At 42.2% G+C, this 22084-nt stretch overlaps 1 protein-coding gene across 1 annotated transcript in view; it reads left to right on the top strand.

Moving 5' to 3' along the window:
• The window catches only part of ETV5 (ETS variant transcription factor 5), a 56492-nt gene that overhangs the window by 21291 nt on the left and 13117 nt on the right, over positions 1-22084 (top strand). The window contains exons 6-9 of the mRNA XM_027109573.1: positions 6336-6465; positions 7360-7647; positions 18215-18474; positions 20524-20583. Of these exons, the coding sequence (XP_026965374.1) occupies positions 6336-6465; positions 7360-7647; positions 18215-18474; positions 20524-20583 (738 nt within the window). The remainder of the gene's footprint in view (positions 1-6335; positions 6466-7359; positions 7648-18214; positions 18475-20523; positions 20584-22084) is intronic.

Consider the following 22084-nt stretch of genomic DNA (forward strand, 5'->3'; position numbering starts at 1 on the left):
ACTTGTGGGCAGGAAACAGATTTTGTCAGCAGAGGGAATTATTATTTCTCTTGAATGGACTAGTTTGTCTATATTTTTTTTCTATTTTGAAACAGTTGGGTTATATCTTTGAAAGACTGCTTCTACACCATCACAGAAGGAAGATTTTCTAAAGTTTGAGAAATCTTAGTATTAACTCAGTGATGCTATTTGACCAGGACAGGGCTGTGTTTTTTTTTTTTTAAATAGGAACAATTGAAATAACACATAGCAATCATAAGAGTACAGCTTGATAAATTTTCATACTGTATAAGCCTTTAGATCAAGACCTAGAACTTATCAAAATACAAGGAGACTCCATGTGCTCCCTGAACAGGCACCACCCCCAGACTCAGGAGTAACCTCCATCCTGACTTTAAACACTGTAGAGTAATTTTGTTTCCTTTTGAATGTTATTGTAAATGGGCTCATGTAGTGTCTGGCTTTTTTGGTAGTGTCTGGCTTTTATTTATGAGCCCGTGTTGTTAAGTGTGACTGTAATTTCTTCATTCTTATTTCTGTGTAGTATTGAAATTTTGTTTGAGATTACATTGAGCCTATACATAAATTTGGGAAGAACTGATATCTTTACAGTATCAACCTTCCAACCTATGAACATAATATATTCTTCATTTATTGAGAGTTCTTTGATTTTCCTCAGGGTTTCATAGTTTTCAGTTTAGATATCTTGTATGTCTTTTATTAGGTGTGTTCCTAGGTATTTGATGTTATCTGTTGCTGTTGTAAATGTATTTTTTGAATGTCACATTGTTTTAGTTACTGTGTATATAAACCGTTCTTTTTATGTATTGGCCTTATAGCCAATGATCTTGGTAAATTAGCTTATTGATTATTATACTTTGTGGATTCTTTAACATTTTCTGTGTACCCATCCAGGCCATCTGTGAATAATGAGAGTTATATTTTTCTTTCTAATCTTTTTGCCTTTTATTCATTTTTCTTAACTTACTGCACTGGATAGGATCAGGCTTGATTTTTGATCACTGTGTCAGATAGAAAAATATTCCAAGGAGTTCCCTATTAAGAAAAGCAACTGTGAAGTTAAGTTGGTTGATCTGTGAACATCGTATCTAAATTTTAGATGGTATTATGATGGTCTACAAAGCAGCACATTGTACTTTGTAATGCATGCCCACAGATATGGACTTAGATCTTGTCAGCCAGCCACCTTGTCTTTCCTACCCCTGACAAGCAGAGACTCTCATATATTTGTGCATGCATCCTTAACAAAGTTCTTATAGTCAAATAGGGGTCCAGACAGCTCACTCAAAGTGTTCTTGCCTCAGAGGTGGCATTAAGAGGGAATGTCAAGAAGCAGTTTCAGGAGGGGTGGGGCATTTGGGGTGCGAGATGGTATCCATGGCAACAGTGTGGCATCTGGCTGATCAGTGACTGGCTGTAGAAGATGCCAGGCTTTCCAAAGTGCCTGCAGCTATCTGAATGAGAAGAGTTTGATCAGCAGGATATAGAAGGGAGAATGAGATCTTCTAGATGGAATACTAGGTTGGGAGGCAAGGACTGTAAGAAGTAGAGGCCACTGGAGTCAAGAGATGTCGGTTGCCAGTAGGAGTGAGGCAGGGATCCTGGGTATTTTGGTGGCCTAGAGATGGGGAAGGTGTAAGCCCTTGAGTGGATTCAGGTGTATCAGGTGTGCCTCCAGCTGGCGAGTGCAGAGTAAACATGAGGACACAGACCCTGAAAATTGGCGAATAGTATTCCTTCATCTTCTTCTCTGGTGTTGTCTTCTTTCTCGACCTCTTTCTGTATTTCTTTTAATCCCTTTTTGATGTACTCTTTTTCTCTCAGATTCCCTCTGGGAAGCAGTGTGATGGAATGATGACTAACAACTGTTTGGGACAGTATCTTGATCACTTACAGCTATGAGACTGTGGCGGATTACTTACCTTTTGATTCTTGATCTTCTCATCTCTAAAATGGAGACAGTGAAAGTAGCTTTCTCACTGGGTTGGGAAGATTGAATAAAATAATGTATATAAACAAACTGGCCAAAGCCAATGATAAGGGATCTGTCTGGCTGCCTCTCTCTTGGTCTACCTGGTTCTTTTCCAGAGGTGTTAGTTCTTATCCATTGTTCCTTTGTTCTAGAGCACTTTCTCTCAACCAGATGTAATGTGGTATTTTTGTTGTTTTCATTGAAAACAAAGTCTATGTCCTCTATTTTTGATGTACAAAGTGGGTGAGTGCAGTATCTCCCATTGCTGTCAATGTGGTAGATCACTGAAATGACAGTGGGGGGCTCTTGCGTCCTTTCCCCTCCAATATCAGAAGCTCCAAGACCTTGAGCAATTCCTTTAACTCCTCTGGGCCTCAGGGTCCTTATCTATAAATGTAAGGGCCTGAATTAAGTGGATTGTGAGGCCCCAGTCCAACTCTAATTACACCTGTGGGAAGATGCTGAAAGTCAGACCTCTCACTAAATTATGCATGCCCTGAAGAAAGGACTGCCATGTCTGTTTTGTTTCCTGTCATATCCCCAACACCTTCAGGATGCCTGACCCATGGAAGATGTTCAATGAATGAATGATTGGATGAATGAATGAAAGAAATTTTTACAACAAGGAAGGCGGCCCACGTTTGCCAGGAATTGTTCTCAGGGCAGTGTTGACTTTATGGGCCCATCTTCTATAACTGAGCTTAAACTCAAATTTTCTAACTGTAGAAAATGTTTAGCAACTCAAATAGTCAAGTAGCATCTCTTTTCAAACTTCCTAAGGAGTTCATGCTCCTCTTTGTTTTTGTTTTTGTGTGTGTGTGTATTTTTTTGTGTTTTTTTGCAGTGTGCAGGCCTCTCACTGTTGTGGCCTCTCCCGTTGCGGAGCACAGGCTCCGGACGCACAGGCTCAGCGGCCATGGCTCATGGGCCCAGCCGCTCTGCGGCATGTAGGATCCTCCCTGACCGGGGCACGAACCCATGTCCCCTGCATTGGCAGGTGGACTCTCAACCACTGTGCCACCAGGGAAGCCCTCTTTTCTTTTTTTTTTGTTTTTTTTCGGTAGGCGGGCCTCTCACTGCTGTGGCTTCTCCCGTTGCGGAGCACAGGCTCCGGACGCGCAGGCTCAGCGGCCATGGCCCACGGGCCCAGCCGCTCCCCGGCATGTGGGATCTTCCCGGACCGGGGCACGAACCCGTGTCCCCTGCATCGGCAGGCGGACTCTCAACCACTGCGCCACCAGGGAGGGTCTATGCTCCTCTTTTAATTGCAATTCATTGCCGTGCTTTATAGTCCTCAGTCTCTGTCATCCTTTAGTAAGTTGCCCATGCGAAGGTAAATACTCTGTTTTTGAAAGCACAGTGTATAATTACACAACATCATAGCACCATCTGCAAGGTGCTATGCCATTTTCTTTATTTCTGAAGGCAGCATCACATAGCTCATTTTACAAAGAGGGAACAGGCTGAAAGCAAGGAGCATTCCTTGGACTTCTAAGTTCCTGCTTAAAATACACGACTAGCTCTGACTAGTGCATACCACCGTCAGGCACCTTCATACATCCTCTGGCCCAGCAGTCCCTTTGGAGACCAAGCCTTCGTCGTAACCCCTCACAGGGCCCCTACTGGCTTTCCTGTCAGTGATCTGTGACACTTCCAATTCTCGCTCCTGCTCTGTACCACTCTCCTCTCCCTCCTTCGAATGGTTGATTCCTGAGGGAAAGAATATTTATGACTAACATCGTGTCTAGCCTTGAAGGGTAAGTGTGGTCCCTGCCTTCAAGGTTAAGAATTAATTGGAAATATAACCCATTCAATCACTTATTACTGTAGTTGATTCAGGCTGCTATAGTACCACAGACTGGGGAGCTAACAAACAGAAATTTATTTCTCACTGTTCTGGAGGCTGGAAGTTTGAGATCATGATGCCAGCATGGTTGGGTGAGGGCTCCCCTCCAGGTCACAGACTTGTGTCCTCAGATAGCTGCGCCCTTGTGACCTACTCACCTCCCCAAAGCCCCTCCCCTAATATCACATAGGGCATTAGGATTTCAACATATGAATCTTGGGGGTCACAAACATTCAGACCGTAGCACTCATCAGCTATTTCTTGAGCTCCTCCTTTGGTTAGAGAACATAAGATTCCAGGTATAGGACAGTTTGGTGTGGTGGAAGATACCATATAATCAAAAGCCAAAACGGTGTAGTACACACTAAGATACTGTGTAGGTTTGAGGGAATCAGGACATCCAGTTAGCCAAAAGCTTAGATTCTCTTTCCAAATGGGTATATACTATTCCTGAAGACATTATGAAAGTTTGCTTTCTGGGAAGCTTTGGTTTACCTCTGGTGTTAGTCCTGTCAGCAGAGCTGGTAACTTTTATGACAATATTGTGAAAGTGTCAAAACATTTCTAAAACCTGAAGTGAGAAAATTGAATCATGCCATAACTTGTTTACTCTCCAAACTTCGGTAAAACAGTGATTATAAATGATTTTCTTTAGATAAAGTCAGAAAAGTACTTTCCAGGACATGTAACTTCTGTTTACGCTGGGGCATCATCACCTTCCCTCATTACCTTGCCAAAACTTTTATGGCAGAAGACTGGTAAGAGGAGAAGCAATGACACAGGGGCAGTGCCGTGAACCACCAGAGCATCCACTGCGTTGGAGAAATGGTTTTCTGTGTCAAGTCGTCGATTCTCCCTTCTCGTTTACTAACAACATTCTAACAACAACAAGCTTAGCCATTTTCTGTGTCTGAATGTCTGAAAACATTTGATAGCAATTGAGGGTTGGCTGCCATGATGTCACCATCAAAAAATCACAAGAGAGACTCTAATGACTTCTAAATATAATCTGCCAGTTCTGAGCTTACTTTGCATGTTCGGGAAAAGCAGTTGGCATTATGTAGGAAAGGAATAATGAAAACCTGCCCTTGCCAGTCAGTCCCTGGCAGGACTTTGCTTTATAAACTTGTCATCTGTGATCTAGTCCTCAGTCTCATTTGTTCACTTCTGAGTCCAGAATTCAGGGGTTGGAGGAGGCACCTGAGAAACCAGTTGGTGGGAAGATTGTTCAGTCTTACCAGACAGGAAAGGGATGATCCTTTAGCTAATTCTCCCTAATAGAATCACTAAGAAAACCAATCTCCTGGAAGATGGCTTAGAAGTAAAGATTGAATGGAACGGAAAACTTTAGTGGGTCACCAGAGCACTAAGCTCTGTTAGCTATTTAATGAGAATTTGGATCCAGTGGAGAACAGCTGGCAGGAAAGCTTAACTCGTTCCCCTCCCTCTCCTTCCCAGATGCTGGACAGAGAGTAGCAATGCTAGCCCGTAGCTAGAAGACAACCCTTACGATGCAGCATCTTTAGAGTTTGCCCTTCTACTTTGGGTAAAACGCGCTGTCTAAAATGAGTTAGCTCGTAGATACGGCAGAAAAGACAAAACTGGTTGGGTTTTGCCACTGCATGTAAGTCACCTTGGTTTGAAAAACTCTTACTCCTCTGCCCTCTCAGAATCACGTATGGAATGTGCAGTCGACTTCTAAACATAAAGCAACAGCTCTGTATGCTATCAATTTAGGAAAAGTAATTGGCACCATCTGTGAAAGGATTGGTTATGAGAGCCTGCCCTTCGTGGCCGGGTACTAGGAGACGCATGGAGCCGACACGAGCACAGAGGTTTCCAGGCCTCCTCCTGGAGAAGAATGCAGTTAACCTCTCCTCGGTCGTGGTTTGGTCCATCGTTGTATTCCTTTGCTTTTAAAAATTTTGAAATGCCCCTAAAGTTGCGTATTTCTTACTCAGAGCTAATATTTAGTTGCTTGAGGAAAGACTTTGAAAAATCACGTGTTTTTTTTAAAGTCATATATTTAATGTGTATATATGCCTCTGTATTTTGCCACAGGAATTTTAAGCCTTTGATAAGCTAACGTGTAATGTCTACCAGTATCTTTTTGGTGTTGTTTTGTCCTTTTCAGAAACAAAATTGTTCTTATCTGCAATCCTTGGTGTTCTATCACACCTGCATTTTTCTTGAAGAACCATCACCTACAGGTTCTTTAAGGGCCTCAGAGCTGCTAGGAAGCAGACCCAACACCAAAGAAGTTTGGTGAAAACAGACTTGGCTAATGTAAAGTGTCAGATGATGATTTCTGACTTTAAAGAACGTTTCATTGGTTTTAGATGGTAGGCTCTGTGTTAAGGGTTGGGCTTTCTCTGGCATGTGATTTGACACGAGTTCCAAGAACAATCAGCTAGTATAGGGTTTGCAGAAGGAAGCATTGTGCTCCCTGTTAATCAGCTGTCCTCTGTTCCTCCCTCATCCCTCTTCTGATTTTAGTGGTGCTTCATGCCCCACCTCCAACCAAGATCAAACGGGAGCTGCACAGCCCCTCCTCTGAGCTGTCGTCCTGTAGCCATGAACAGGCTCTCGGTGCTAATTATGGAGAAAAGTGCCTCTACAACTATTGGTAAGTGGAGCCAGAGGAAGGCTGGCCAGGAAGTGGCCGGCACGCTGATTGCTTACAGTATTACTCAGCAGATGCTCAGTGTAGCGCACCCCATCTTTCGTGGCAGTGTAATGATCCTCTAGGTGTAGCCAGTCCAAATGCGGCTTTGTCTGCACGTAAAATGCAAAACTGTTAAATCGGCTCTCCGGGGGGGACTGAGTTCATGGGGTACCGAGCCCTCCTAAGGGAAAGAACCTTGAATGCTGGGATATTTGATCTGTGGCTTCGAGGGAGGGAATATATGCTTCTTCATGTCTATCATATGTTAATGTGAACTTTAAGCACCAAAGAAGTAATCTTCAAATCAGAATATATGAAAAAGTCCCCATGCTTGTGCCCTTTACTTAAGAATATCCAGGCCCCAGGAATGAAGCTTTAATTTTAAATCATTCTTTGCTCTGGAAGATAAACACAGGCCTGCCTGAAAGGGGGAGGAGAAGAGTTGTTAAGTGATGTTACAGCAGAAATTTATCTTCAATAAAGATTCTAATTCCTGGGAACCCTGGAATTCTTGGAGAGGGGGCCAGAAAACTCCTCCCAAGGCATACTTTCTCCCCTCATCTATCCACCCCTGCCCACGCATACATGGAGAGTTCTTTTAGAAAAGGGGAAAAAGGAAACCGGAAGCAGAGGCTAAAATTATCTTTGAGAAGAATCACTAGAAGTGTTAAACAAGTCCCTGTGACGCAGTGTGTTTGTCACTTTGCAGAGGTACAAATATTCCCTCGGGCTGCCAGCAATTTAACTATGTTAATGCTGTCATTTCCTGGCAACCGTGGGCTGCAAGCTGGACCTGGTGACCATGCTAATGGCTTCATTGCAGCTAAATGCTTCCTTCTCTTTTTCTGTTTACAGTGCCTATGATAGGAAGCCTCCCTCTGGGTTCAAGCCATTAACCCCTCCTACCACCCCCCTGTCGCCTACCCATCAGAATTCCCTATTTCCCCCACCTCAGGCAACTCTGCCCACCTCGGCACATGCCCCTGCAGCTGGCCCAGTACCAGGTGTGGGCCCCACCCCCAGCCCTCATTCACTTCCAGAACCTGGACCACAGCAGCAAACCTTTGCGGTCCCCCGGCCGCCACATCAGCCCCTGCAGATGCCAAAGATGATGCCTGAAAACCAGTATCCATCAGAACAGAGGTGGGTGCATATCTGGGCTTCCTTTACTGCCTCCTTCCCCCTCCCCTTTACCTCCCAGGGAGCGGGGAAGCAGTCATATTTACCAGGTACCTATGAAGATCTCATTCCATTGAGGCATCTTGTGATGTTAGACTACTAATAATATGAATAGGACCTGTTTGTATATCACCCTGTACCTGAGGTACTGCACATGGGTTATAGACATTACAACATCCTGTGAAGTAGGTAGGGGAGAGGTAGCTGGTACTCTCCCCGTTGCAGAGGCAGAGGAAGAGGGGTCTGCTCAGGATGCACAGTCCGTTGACCATGGCTCCTCGTTGGATGCTGCCTGCTAGAACTGCACTTTGGTTTATGCTACCCATAAATATTTTATTACCATTTTACTTACATATTAGGGAAGATTGCTGAGTTATAGGAGGTATTATTACTCATTTGATTTTTAACACATTTTTACAGTAGGGGATTACCCAAGGACCTTATTTAGAGTTTTTCACTTTTGAGATAGAGATCTTGACTTCACTCCAGGTAGTTCTACATTCTGAATAAGGAAATAGAGGCATCAGGAATAACTTGTCCGAAGTCATTCATTCTCAGAAAAACTAAGATGTAAAAGGAATCCAGTCTGCAAACACCAAACTTAACCTCTTAGGTCCCAGCCTTCAAAGTCCATTACCTGCAGTATTCTAGAACTTTGGATGCTTGTCACCTTCCTTTATACAGGATATTCTGCGGACCTGTCTTTTTTTTATTTCAAGTCCCTCTGGGATGAGGAGATAACATAGCGGGTAGTTGTCTGTGGTTACCAAGGGCTGCCAGGTGGTGACCATTGTTTGTCCTTTCTGTCTTTCTTGCTCTGCATAGGTGGGTGTGGGGGAGGAGGACAGGAGAGGAAGGACGTATGAGTGTTTCTTCCCCCGGCCTGGTCCAACCCAGATGCCTGCCGGTATTTAATTGGAGGTCACTTTCTTTATTTCTAGGTGAAATGCAGAAAAGTAAGCACTCTTGTCAGGTTCCAATTCCCTTCCCCCTTTGCTGTGAAAGTCACCATAAAGAGCTATATAACTTGTCTGGTTAGTGTTTATTCACCTGCTGAAGCCAGGGGGCCACAAACGCCAGTGATATACGGGGCCTGAGGGGAGAGTGTTGACTGGGGGCTGGCTCAGTGGCGGGCCTTGGTTTCCACAGGGAGCTCATCTGAAGGAGGCAGCTACCACGAAGCTTTTGCTAGTTCTTGCCTTGTATTAATAGTCTTATAGTTTTTCAAAATTTGGATTTTTATGTAGAAATTCTAGGTTTGTTTGAGGTTTTTTTGTTTTGTTTTGTTTAGTTTTAAGCTGGCAACTAACTCAAATTTAAAACAGCAGTAACACTTTGCAGACTAAACAAAACCTCTCTGTGGGCAGAATCACCCTTAGGCCTGCAAGCTTGTGACCTCGAGCCTGGATGCCATTTTTATTTCAATAATTTTTCTGGTTTTATGTTTTTAAACAGTATCTTTCTGATTTTCTGCAGGGATTATTAATTGAAGAGGAGGGCTGGGGTGGGGTATATGTTTGGTATTTGAAATAATTAGCAAACTTTATCTTTATTACACCAGATAGAAAGGAAAATTACTTCGTGTTGAGTCTGTTTTATTCCTGTTTGCTCCCAATCTCTGTTTCTTATCCAGGGGCCTGTGTAAATAGATGGTGTCAATAGCTAACTAAACTGGGGGAGAAATCCCCTAGTTCTGCTGTGGTTATTCATCCCCTTGCAGCCCTGGCAGGCAGGGAGCCTTAGTCTCAGTGATGAAGTAGGTTTGCCTCCTCCCAAAAGGAGGACATTTGATCCCTGAGATTTGAGTGTCTGTCCTCAGGTGTCCGAAGGCAGGAGCCAGAAAGTAGGTATTTCTTTTGGGGGGTGATTCCTCCCTGAAATCTGCTTGTCCACCTTGCACTCACTTCACCTTACCCTCTGCCTTTAGGAATGGTGGGTCTGAAATAAAAAGACCTCACACATACGGGAGTGATAGAGATCCTTGAGAGAATTGGGGTGAAGGGCAGGTGCCTGGAGAGGTGAAATACAAGCAAGACTGGGTGCTTAGGCTTCTACCCCAGACCACTATAGTCTCCAAGCTGAGGGTACAGGAGTCCCCATGGGGGGCTATTAATAATGCAGATTTCTTGCTCTACCCCAGAGATGGAGTTGTGGTTCTAGGGCAGGACCTGGAAATATTATTGTCACACTTTGGGACATCATGGTGCCACCCTCTCTTCTACCCTGACACCTACTCCAACCCATCTTTTTTTCTTTTTAAGCAGCAAGTACCCAATACTGTGAATTTTGTTCTTATTGCCCTTGTCTGTTATTAATGAGATTTGATATCTGTGTGATGCAGAATACATCAAAAACATGACAATTGATTTTGCTTGTAGATACTGGATACCGTGCAGAAAATGAGACAAACTAAAATCCCTAGTCTGATTTTGTAAAAGTAATAGGAGTTGTAGTCATGTATGATTACAAGCTTAATAATTACATATTCAATAACTTATGCCTGCCTGAAAGTGGGGCAGATTAGTTTGTAACTGTAGCTTGTTCTTTGCTGACTTTTAATTTAAATTAGAGGGAATATTGCTTCAAAACTGACCCCATAACAAAAATGTGATATTTTGCAGGATAGAAGGAAATATAGTCTTATTTGAGCTTTTTTTTTTTTTAACAGCTCTGTAACCAAGGCAGAGTTAAAAAAAAAAAAAACCCGTTTTACAGATAAGGAAAAAAAATCAGACCTCAGAGCATCTAAAGGACTTCCTAAAGGTCACATAGCCAAATACAGGGTCCTACATTTGGAAGCCAAAACATTAACATATAAGTACACCATTTTGGTTATGCTTGCAGGAGGGAGGTTGCTAACAGTCTACTGAAAGCTGAGTAAGGGACCTTGAGAAATCCATTTCGACCTTGAATTTTATCCATCACTTTATCTCCTAAACTACCAGAACTTTATCCATCTCTTAAACTACAAAATCCTACTTAATTCCCACATCACTTATCTAAGCCCACATTGTAACACCTATATTTTTCTGTTTTGCTCACAGAGTGCCTTATTTCTTCAGTTGAATAGAGCAAACTCTTTCAGGTTTAAAAATCATGACTTAGACCCCTTTCTTTAGACCACATTTAGCTCAGTATCTTGTCTTCAATGTTTATTGATAGCGATTGTTTGCTAAGATTATACTTTAAACAAGTAAAATATAATCCAATCAAGAGTACATTCTTAATGTTTTGTATAATCTTAGTATATAATTCTTTACAACTCAAAATTCGTTTTTAGAAGATAAATACTGTGTTGGAAAGCCGTGATTTATGTTCGTTATTTCCTCCCCTCAAGGAGGAGAAAAAAAAACAAACATGTAATTTGGCATGTTCAGACATGTTCCATTTATCCTTAAAGAGCAGCTGCTCCTTGAAGAGGAGAAGTGCTTCTCATGCAGCTTTTCCACTCTCACAGGAGTTTTCACTGTGCTGTTTACGAGGTTCACATGTGCTGGGTGGAGGAACTTAGAAAATATTCCTATGGTATGCCCATAGTCCTGGCCAGATATGTTTTCATCTTTACTGTTCCATTTGTCATTCCATCTCAAGTTGAGTCCCTACAATTCAACTGAAGAGGCTCCACTAAGAAAAGCAGCATCTAAGAATTTTGGAATACGCTGCTGTCGCACTTACGTGGCATCAAGAAAAGACAAAATTTAAGGAGATACCCCTGATGGTGGAAAAATCCTTTGCTTCTTGATGCTTCCTAAGGGCATCAGTGTCGCAATAGGCTATCACACTGAAATCGATAGTCAGAACCGAGTCCCCAGAGTCATCAAGAAAGGGTCTGTTGTGTGCCACACAATCTAAAGGAGTGAGTGGCCCGGTTGAGAAGGTTCCCTCAGTGGTTATGATCGAAACTTCAGAGCTTAAAGGATGAGCCTACATTTTCTAGAATTGTGATTTAATAGAAAACTATTCCCTAAAGATGCTAGATTAAGAGATGTAATATATGCAAGTTTTTCTCTTGCTTCCACTTCCTCTCTTAAAGTCCATCCCTAAAAAATTGCTGTTCATTTTTGTCCTTCATATTTCGTAGTTTTTAGAGAGGGAAGAACTTGACAGTGAGTCACACTTGTAGCCTGGCTGACGCATGCCTCTCCACGCACTCCTGTTAACAGCATGTTATGTGTGGCAGCGCAAATTCACTTTAGGATCCAAAACTGAGTTTCATAGATGCTTAATGGAACCTTCTTTGACGGACTGAATAACGTACTTCTAATGGTTCCAGTAGGGGGTGATTTTTTTGGTTCTGAATCTCAAAAGGGCTTGCTTTCTGCATTTCCGCATGTTTACTATAGGATTTTTTGGGGGGGTGGGGGGTTGCTTTTGGTTTTGTTTTTTCTTTTTTACCTTTTATCAAGCTAAAGGAAATTTCCTTCTTTCCCTAGTGTACTGACTTGGCCTCTCACCGTTGTGGCCTCTCCCGTTGCGGAGCACAGGCTCCGGACGCGCAGGCTCAGTGGCCATGGCTCACGGGCCCAGCCGCTCCGTGGCATGTGCGACCTTCCCGGACCAGGGCACGAACCCGTGTCCCCTGCATCGGCAGGCAGACTCTCAACCACTGCGCCACCAGGGAAGCCCCTGTACTGACATTTTTTAATATGACTACATACTGAGTCTTATCAAACACTTTTTCTGCCTCTATTGAGAGGATCAAACAAATTTTCTCCTTTAATTTTTCAATGTTATGAATTACATTGAGTTATGTGAAGCCAACCTCATATACTTGTGATAAGGCAAAATTATTTGTTATGTATTATCATTTATACATTGCTGGGCTAGGTTTTCCAGTATATATTTAGGACTTCTGCATTTGTATTTATGATTGAGAATAATGTATACTTTCTCTTTCTTACATTGTCCTTGTTGGGTTTTAGCATTGAGGTTATATTCACCAAATGAGTAGAGGGTATTCTCCTTTCTACATATTCCAGAATATCTCGTGTGAATTTGGAGGTTTTCATTCCTTGAATTTTTGGAAGAATTTACCAGTAAAACCATTTGGGCCTGATGTTTTCTTTGTGGGAAGATTTTTTAATTACTGGTTGCTTCAGTGTCTTCACCTTTTATGGTCTTGCTCTGGGGATTCCTATTTAATTGAGTGAATTTAATAAATTATTTTTCTAGGAATTTTTCCGTTTTACGAGTTTTAAAATTAATTGGTATAAAGCTGTTCGTAATGTTCTTTTAACAACCTCTATAGCATCTGTTTATCCATTTTTCATTTTTGATGCTATTTATCTAGACCTTCTTAGTATTAGCAGATTATATCACTCATCTTTTCAACAAATCAACTCTGGCTTTGCTCATTCTTTCTATTGGATGTTTTCTATTTCATTGATTTGTGCTCCTACTAAAATGTTTTACTCTATTTTCTTTGCTTATTCTGTTTTTTCCAACTTCTTTGGTTGGATGATTTGCTCATTAATTTTTTTAGCTTTCTTTATACTGTAACCATATAACCATATATGGTTATAACCATATAACCAAATAAAGGTTCTCCTAAGGCTGGGGTGACCATACATTCAGTTTTTCCTGGGTCACTTATGGTTTATGAAAGTAATTGCTAATAGCTTCCCTTTTCACTCCTCAAAATATCATGGTTGGGACAATCAATTATTTGATCTCCCTTCCCAAGTCCTGCTTTAGCTGTATCCCACAGGGTCTGATTTGTGGCATTTAAAAAGTTCAGTTCCAAGTGTTTTCTATTATTTCTTCAATCCTGGAGTTCTTAAAATATATATTTCTTGATTTCCAAACATATGGGAGTTTTCTAGCTGCCTGGACTACATGACTGTTATTTAAATGTCAGAAAGAGGGTATTTTAAAACAATTATAGAAACAATTGTACAAATAGTATAGGCCAATGGCTGTGGAGTTGAACAGACTAACAGCCTAAGATTGAATCCCAGCTCTGCTACTTCCTATCTAAGGATTTTGGAATACACTGCTCTCTCACTTAACGTCTCTCCTATCTGTGTGACCTCAGGCAGGCATTTAACTTTTCTAAGCTTTGGTTTCTTCATCTGAAAATGGGAGAATACTAGATCATTGGGTGAATTAGATGAAGTCACATTGGCACAGGGAAAGTACTCAATAAATGTTTCCATGACAATTTTATTTCAAAAATCACTTTTATGGGGCTTCCCTGGTGGCGCAGTGGTTGAGAGTCCGCCTGCCGATGCAGGGGACACGGGTTCGTGCCCCAGTCCGGGAAGATCCCACATGCCACGGAGCGGCTGGGCCCGTGAGCCATGGCCGCTGAGCCTGCGCGTCCAGAGCCTGTGCTCCGCAACAGGAGAGGCCACAACAGTGAGAGGCCCACGTATCGCAAAAGAAAAAAAAAAAAATCACTTTTATGTTCCATAAAGAAAACTATCCTAAAGGAATCTTCCTTAAATGATGTAGATACTACAACGTAAACTTTAGTTGGTTCACTGTTTAATATTAAGTTTTAAAAATGTCAACCTCCCTGTATCCCTAAATCTTTTCATCATTAGACTTACGAATGTTGTACACGTAAAACTAATACTTTCACCATCTAATCTCCTGGTAACATCTTGTATTTACATCACCTTTTTTCTTCCATGTTAGATCTTGAGAAATCAGACAAATATCTAGGCCTTTAAAGGACATATTTTGTTCGTCATCTCTTTATGTTTTACCATAGTTTAGATACGCCAATTTGAGTTTAGGCCAGTTTGAGTTTAAGCAGTGCCAACAGGCCTCACAGAGTCCTGAGAGCTGTGTCAGAGTTCTTTGGTGGGCTTTTTAGGGACAGTGTGTGGGTTTTGTTTTGCAGCAGTACCTGGCTCTTGGTATATGTCAGGAAAATCAATATTATGTGAAGTTAGGTGGTACGTTACCACCCGGAATAAAAGTCAGCATTCTCTTTCTGAGACAGGAGAGTGAGTAGGCAGCTAGGAGACTCTTATTTTGTGTGGAGGAAAGTCTTCTCCCAGTTCCTTAAGATCTTCCCTTACATTTGCATACCTTCTGAATTTAGCTTACTGTGGGGGTCAGGGTGGCATGGGGAGTTGATGGTGACGTTTGAAGGTAACATAAAATCAAGAACTCGGCAGCGTGCTGGGCCCTGTCTCACACAGTATCTTATGTAATCTTTACGACAAATCTTTGGGACAAGTAACCCGACTGTCCTTATTTTCCTGATGAGCAAACTGAGGCTCAGAGCATTTACATAACTAACCCAAGGTCACACAGCTAGTAAGGGGTAGAGATTGGATTTCAACCCAATGTGTTCTGACTTCGCAGTCAGAGCCTCTTACCCAGCTATGCTGCTTCTCTATTTTCTATCTTCTCTTAGCTTTAACGGAAATATTAAGTACGTGGTGGTGGTTTCTTAGCCAATTTTCTGTATCATCTCTCGGCTAGCCTCTGAACTGTCACTCTACTTCACCTGGCACCCATAGCCAGCCACTGTGTAGCCTTCGTTGAATCCACACTTTTCTCCTTTTTTCTCTAAGGATTGTGTTTACTCTATGTGTTGGCAGCAGAAACCGAAAAGGAAATGCAGAAAAAGCATCTAACGGTTTTCATAATGTAAACCAAATGTTGGTAGCGTGGGTGAGCTCTTGGGAGGAAAGGCGCTATATAAATCTGACAAATAAATAAATAACTGATTCTTTAAATAAACTGGCACTGAAAAAAGCCTTAATCTGTAACCTATTGAATTTAGGCTTGCTCAGTAGTCAGAAGTCTCCTTTTGCTCACCAACTGTGAGCTCACTATGGTCTGAAATCTGTTGGGATCACGGGGTGAGGGGGTGGTGGAAGGGGGGAGTGGTTATCAGGAGGAAGAAAGAGGTCTGTTAGGAGCCAAGCCACCCCTCCATTGAAAATGATTGCCTGCCTCAGTAAACAAGAGGCATCTCTGTCATAGCTGTGCTATGTATACAACACATTCTTAGATACTTCAGAAGGATTGCAGAAAGGGGAAGGGGGTTCAAATGAAGGTCAGTGAGTAAAGTTCACAGAATGTATTTGAGGACAAGAACTGAATTACTTTACTAATCTCTGCAAATAAAAGCCATTATCGGCAGCAAGCTCTGAGAGAATCTTTCTTCCAAATATGTTGGTTTTGTGACCTACCCTTAAGCTCCCCTTTGCCACTCCCGCTCCCTCAAAACAAACTAGGACAAAACAATCCCAGTTATAGAATCTGTTCTGCAGGTCCCAGGCCTGTAAGCTTCATGTATCCTTAAAGTTATGCTGGGGGGAGGGGATGAGGGTTGCTGGCTGGTGCCCACCTGGAAGTACCTTTTCCTGAGGGGACCATAGCAGGCCAACTCTAGAGTTTCATTCTGGAAAGTGAGAAGATGAGCGCTGAGCGGAAGTGCAGTGATTGGGCCTGCTAGCTGCACAGGCTCCGGTTACAGAACTGAGCGGTTTGGTGCCGTCTCAGAGCCATCAAGGAAGTGATTTGTGGACGTTACTTTGGAAGGTGCTAGGAAGGTTGCAAAGCGGGGAAGGGAGAGAACATGGAAAGTGGGTGCCCTCGTTACTGTTCCTGCTAGCATAAACTTTGGGTACTTTATTTTAAAAAGCCCTAAAGAGTATCTTCACTTTCTTTTCTGCCCACTTCTTCAGAATTTGCGTTAAAAAAAAAATCAGGTGCAGCATGCTTCTGGTGCCTGTATTCTAAATGTCAAGCCTAAACCCAAGTTTCAAATTTACACTTCAAAGACCACAGAAGGGTTTCCTTAAATAACAGCAACCTTGAAAATTGCGCTCCTGGTGACAATCCACTGTAATGCATTCAGTGCCCACTGAACCTTACAGAGTTCATAAAACTCGTTTAAATAATTGGCCAGGCAGATTCTGATGCTTTTGGTGTCTGGGAGAAAAGGATAGATATATATAAAATAGTTTGGTGATCTTCATGTTATAAAATGGTCTTGTGGTGCTGCTTTTAGTAAGATAGTAAAGACTCACAGAGTGAGCCATGCTATACCCTGATCTAAACAGTGTTTTATCTGCACACAAATCTCTTCAGTTTAAGATTTTAAGTCTTGATGTTCTAGAAATCTATTGGCCACCTGTTGTCACAGATTGATTCTGATCAAATTCAAATTATTTGATTAAAACTATTAATAGGATCAAACTAAAAGTAGAGAGTAAGACCTTAATATTAAGGGTTACATTGTTGACTTTTAAAACTTACTTTTTTGATTACTAATGAAGTGAAACTTTTGGTCTATGACCATTTACATCCCTTCTTTAGTGATTTCCCCGTTTATGTTCTTTACCCATTTTTTTCTGTTGGCGTGTCCATCTTTTATTGATTTTTTAAAAGCCCTTTATATCAACAGTATTAACATTACTGTATCTGTTAGAGATTTTTCCTCAGTTTGTTTAATTTGGGGCCTTGTTTCTGGTATTTTCTGACTATTATAGATTTTTCCCCCCAGTTTATCATTTTTCTTTAGGTTTCTTGTGTTTATTGACTTACAGAAATTTATACAAGGAGATATATCTATATTTATCTTCATGATATCTGCTGTTGGTATGATGTATTGACAGATTTTTCCTCACTCCAAGATATGTTTTCACATATATTTACTATCGTGGTTTCACATTGAAATCTTTATATAAAAATTTTGGCATGTGGTATAAAACAGGGATCTTTTTCCCCTCTCATTTGAAATGCTAACCTTAACAAGTAGCATATTCTGGAATATGCTTGACAGTTTGTGACTTCTCGTTGGATTCCTTTGACATGCCTATCTTTCATTCTTTGTATTCCTGTTATTGTGGCTTTATAATATTTGTCAGTCTAATAGATCATTCTTTCTTAATCTTTTAAAGTTTAGAATCATTTTGTCAAGTTGGTTAGGAAGGAATTGCTTTTACAGAATAATTTTCAGTGAGTGAACACCTTCCAGGTTCTAAATATTTTCTTTCATTAGATCGTTGCTTAGAAAATAGTTTTAAGATTTTATTCTTGTATAGCCTACACATTTCCTGATTTTTCCTAGGGATTTTATGGCTTTGATTGCTATTACATATAGGCTTTTTTTTTTTAACTATGTTTTCTAACTGTTTAACTTCTGGTTAAATACTCCTCTGTCTTTAAAAATTAATTCTGTCTACAGGTTAGAAAATGAATGAACCAGTGAACAAACATAACATGTTAGTGATATTTGCAAATAATTGGTTTTATATATTCAGATACGTAATCTGGCCCAACTATACACATAGACTGTGCATGAAATAAAAATTCATGGAAAATAAGATGCTACCATGTCATTCATTGTTTTATTTATTTATTTTTTTGGCCAGTCCCTGACTCAGGAGGTTTGAAATGTGTGATATAATTTTGGGAAGAGGGTAAGATGTCCAGAAATAAGCATTAATAAGTACTTTGCAAATAATTCCATTAATCTGGACTTCTAATCCTCAGTGCTATATCACAGTAGGTATTCATCTTGTTCTTACTTAACAATGTAACTACTACTTTCTTTCTGCAGATTTCAGAGACAACTGTCTGAACCCTGCCACCCCTTCCCTCCTCAGTCAGGAGTTCCTGGAGATAATCGCCCCAATTACCACCGGCAAATGTCAGAACCTATCGTCCCTGCACCCCCCCCACCCCCTCAGGGATTCAAACAAGAATACCATGACCCACTCTATGAACATGGGGTCCCAGGCATGCCGGGCCCCCCAGCACATGGATTCCAGTCACCAATGGGAATCAAGCAGGAGCCCCGGGATTACTGCGTTGATTCAGGTAAGCATAGAATCATGCCGTTCCTTTCTTCAGTCTCTCATTCATCTGTCAGGTTGTTACTGTCTTCTACGTGCAGGGCTTTGGGGAGTAGTTTTATAAAATTTGCCCTCAAAGAACTTAGGAGCTAGTAAAGCAAACATGTCTATGCATAACTGAATACAAAACAAAACAGAAAAGCCATGCAAATGGTAGGAAGAGCAGTAGGCATTCAGAAGTGGTGCACAGCACATCTGAGTCCAAGCCTGAAGATTGCCGCCATCCAGTCTTGGTGATGTCCTTTCTTAAGACCGGTCATCTTTCAAGTCACTGGACACGGGGGATATTATTTCTGCATTTTAGGCCTGCCTCTAGTTTTGTGGCTTTCTTTTTGAATACAGTGACCCATTAAACTCCCAATACAAATATAAGAGAGTCCACATGTAGGATGGGATTCTTTCTATCGTTGAAATGAGTGGTGTTCTGAGAAATCGCCTGGTCTGTCATGGCTGTATAGGGTGCTGGGTACGCCATGGAAAAGTTTGTCCTGTTAGTTGCTTCATAGGGGTCGCTGCTCTGTTGCAGTACTTTCATCTGGGAAAATTCCTGTGTCCTTCAGCTGTTGCCAGTGTACACAGGGAGAGGTATAACATGTTAGAACACGTATGGTTTGCTTTTGGGTTACCTCTTATCTAGAAACTTAAACGTAAAGAAGTTTAAGCTGGCCTTGGGAGTCCTCTCCACCCTCACCCGAACACTCATTCACTGACTACATATCCTATAGGCCAGGCTTATTAAATGAGATCATTATGGGAAAGGAGAGTGGGAATTTTGCAGCTTGCACATTTAGAAACTCTTTCCTCTTCTTCATTTACCCTTATTTAAAAAATGACCCTTTTTTGCTCCTTTTTTTTTGCAGTTGGTGCTAAAGGAATTTGAGGGTGGTGGGTCAGTTATCAACCTTTCCTGTGCGTGCTTTCCTTGAAGATCCTGGGGAGGGGGTGGGGCAGTATGTACTCAGTGGCTTTTGTAAATGGAATAGGATATAGAATTTTCTCTCGGCCTTCTGAGATAATACATAGATTGCTCAATTCAGGCAGAAATTGGTTATGGGAAAGGCTGGGGAGGTAGGCAGAAGGGAGACATCTGTTGCTTTATGATGGAAAAATTACCAAGTATAGGTATCGATAGCTTATAAAATGTCCACTCGCATTCCTCCTGAAGGCTCTGATGTATTTTTCTCAGGAGCGGGCATGACCAGCAGCATTTTCCCTTTGGGACTGACATTTTAATCGGTCCTATGAGTCTTTCACCCCATCCCACTCCCTTAAAGCAAGACACCCAGCAGATGTTACCGTATCTACAATGCTTTGATCTGAGAGGTGTTCCCAGGGTGAAGCCTCATCCCACATGGGCACAGCTCAGCTCATTGTCTTTTGTCTCGATGGACACCTTGATAACATGGTGTCTGAAGAAGAGATCGCTTCAGCATGGGTTCCATTCTAACAGTAATAACGTGGGAGAAATGTGCTTGCCAAGCTGCAGTTCCTCACTCCTGCCCATTCTTGTCCTAGCTTCATCACTTCCCATCCCCTCATCTCTTTGACCTAAAAATACCCTCACTTCTTGGAGCAGAAATGGATATGACCATCAGCAGTAAAGGAGAGCAAACTGGGAAAGCTCTAAAGTGACCTTCCTGCCCCTCCAAACCCCAAAGCCCCTGAGTCAGGACAGGCAGAAGGCCACGTTGGCCTTTTGAAAGCCATTTTCTTCTTCTGTCATTAACTCTCTCACGAGGTTTGACGTTAACTAGTTTCTAAAATGAGCAAGTTATGAGAGTATTTTTTCCTCCCAGTTCTCTTGATTGTGAGTCGAGTCCTCCATTCAGATGGTGGGACATAGTGTTTCCCACGCTGCTTACTAGAGTGGTACCCCTTTTCCAAGACAAGGCCAAAAAGACATGACCTTGGAGCAGGAGAAGGTTTAGGGGCTTTCCTGCAGTGCTGCAGTTAGACCGATGTGCTGATTCAGCTGCAGAGACTGACAGGAGTGTGTGTGTCTGTTCTCTTTTAGAAGTGCCTAACTGCCAGTCGTCCTACATGAGAGGGGGCTACTTCTCCAGTAGCCATGAAGGTAAGTAGCTCTTTAAAAAATAATAATATTCAAGGAAGCTTAAAGTTGCACAGTTTCCGGGCTAAGATGTGAGATCGTAGTTTAAACCTTCCTTAGCTTGTGAACACGAGAGTTCACTTATCGTGATCCCCAGCTATCTCGCACACAGGGTTTGAGGCATGCTCTTGACCTTTGAGGGCTGCCATCCTTTTCCATAGTAATGACCGTAACTTTTAAGAGGAAAAACACGAACCGTCTGGTTTCCACCCTTCCATACAAGGAGGTTATGTATACATAGCTGTAGATAACACTATCACCTAAACTGGCACTTAGGAACTATGTCACGACTTGAGATGGTACCTTCCAAGAGTTCTCTTCTGAACGCTGAAACAGGGAAGGATTTCTTTCTTAGAACACGTTCCCCAGAAGTATGTCCTGTTTTCTGTCCTATACAGCTCTCCATAAATACCTAGAGCAGTGTGATTCCCAAACCTACAGCATCAGTCAGGTTCACCTGGGACTTGTTAGAAGAGCAGATTCTCAGGGCCCACCTGCTGAATCAGAGTCTCCAGGGGAGGGGCCAAGCACTGTGTTCCAACAAGCCCTCCAGGCAGTTGTGACGCACACTGACCTGAGAACTAGGACTGCAGTCATGAGGCTCAGCTTTGGCTGCACATTAGAATCCCCTGGGGAACTGTTAAAACTTCTGGTGTCCAGGCTTCACCCAGAGCAATTAAATCAGAAATTCTCAGGTGGGACTCAGGCGTTAGTAGTTTGTAAAGCTTCCCGGGTGATTCTCATGTGTCCCAGGGTGACAACCACTGTTCTAGAGTTTTAGAGAAAGGTTGAAAGAGCCGGTAAGATAGCACTGTGAAGCATTGGCTGGTTATTGTGAGTGATTGGTTCACAAGAGTGGTCTCTATGGGTGGCTGCCTCCCACTGACTTGGTTAGAGGGGAGACCCAGTGTGGCTGCCACGGGCACCCGGGGATATTCCGAGTGTCCAGCCCTGGGAAGGAAGGGCAGTCTACTGGACCTCTGGCCGTGATCGGCACAGCTGTGTGGGGCTCTCTTCCAGGTTCCCGAATGTTTCTATAGCAGCAGTTGATGTCTGCAGCAGGCGAACTAGAAGGGAGTGAGGGAAGAGAGGGAGGAAGACACTTTGCATGATTACAACATTTAGAAAGGAGCATGCTCTTAAAGGAAATATTTTTAGTAAGGCATCGGGCTGCTTACTACACACAGAATATCTGCGAGCTTGTGTTTTTCCCCCACTTCTTCCCTGACCCCATACACATTGAAGAAATTAGTTTCAAAGAGATCTGCATTCTTAATTGCTCTCAATTACCCTGACATGGTTTTTCTCTCCTCCTTATACGGGCTTGACCACAGATGCCCGTGAAATAGTGAGACAAGTGTTTCTGATTGGCATCTGTGATTACTGAGACAGCCATCCTGCCTTAGCGTTCACCTGGAATCTTTGCATACTGTTTTGAATCTTTCATTTCCACTTTGTCCCTCAA

The sequence above is a fragment of the Aethalodelphis obliquidens genome, unplaced genomic scaffold (assembly GCF_003676395.1).
Source record: "Aethalodelphis obliquidens isolate GAN/ISIS:26980383/991018 unplaced genomic scaffold, ASM367639v1 scaffold1, whole genome shotgun sequence".
NCBI lineage: Eukaryota > Metazoa > Chordata > Mammalia > Artiodactyla > Delphinidae > Aethalodelphis > Aethalodelphis obliquidens.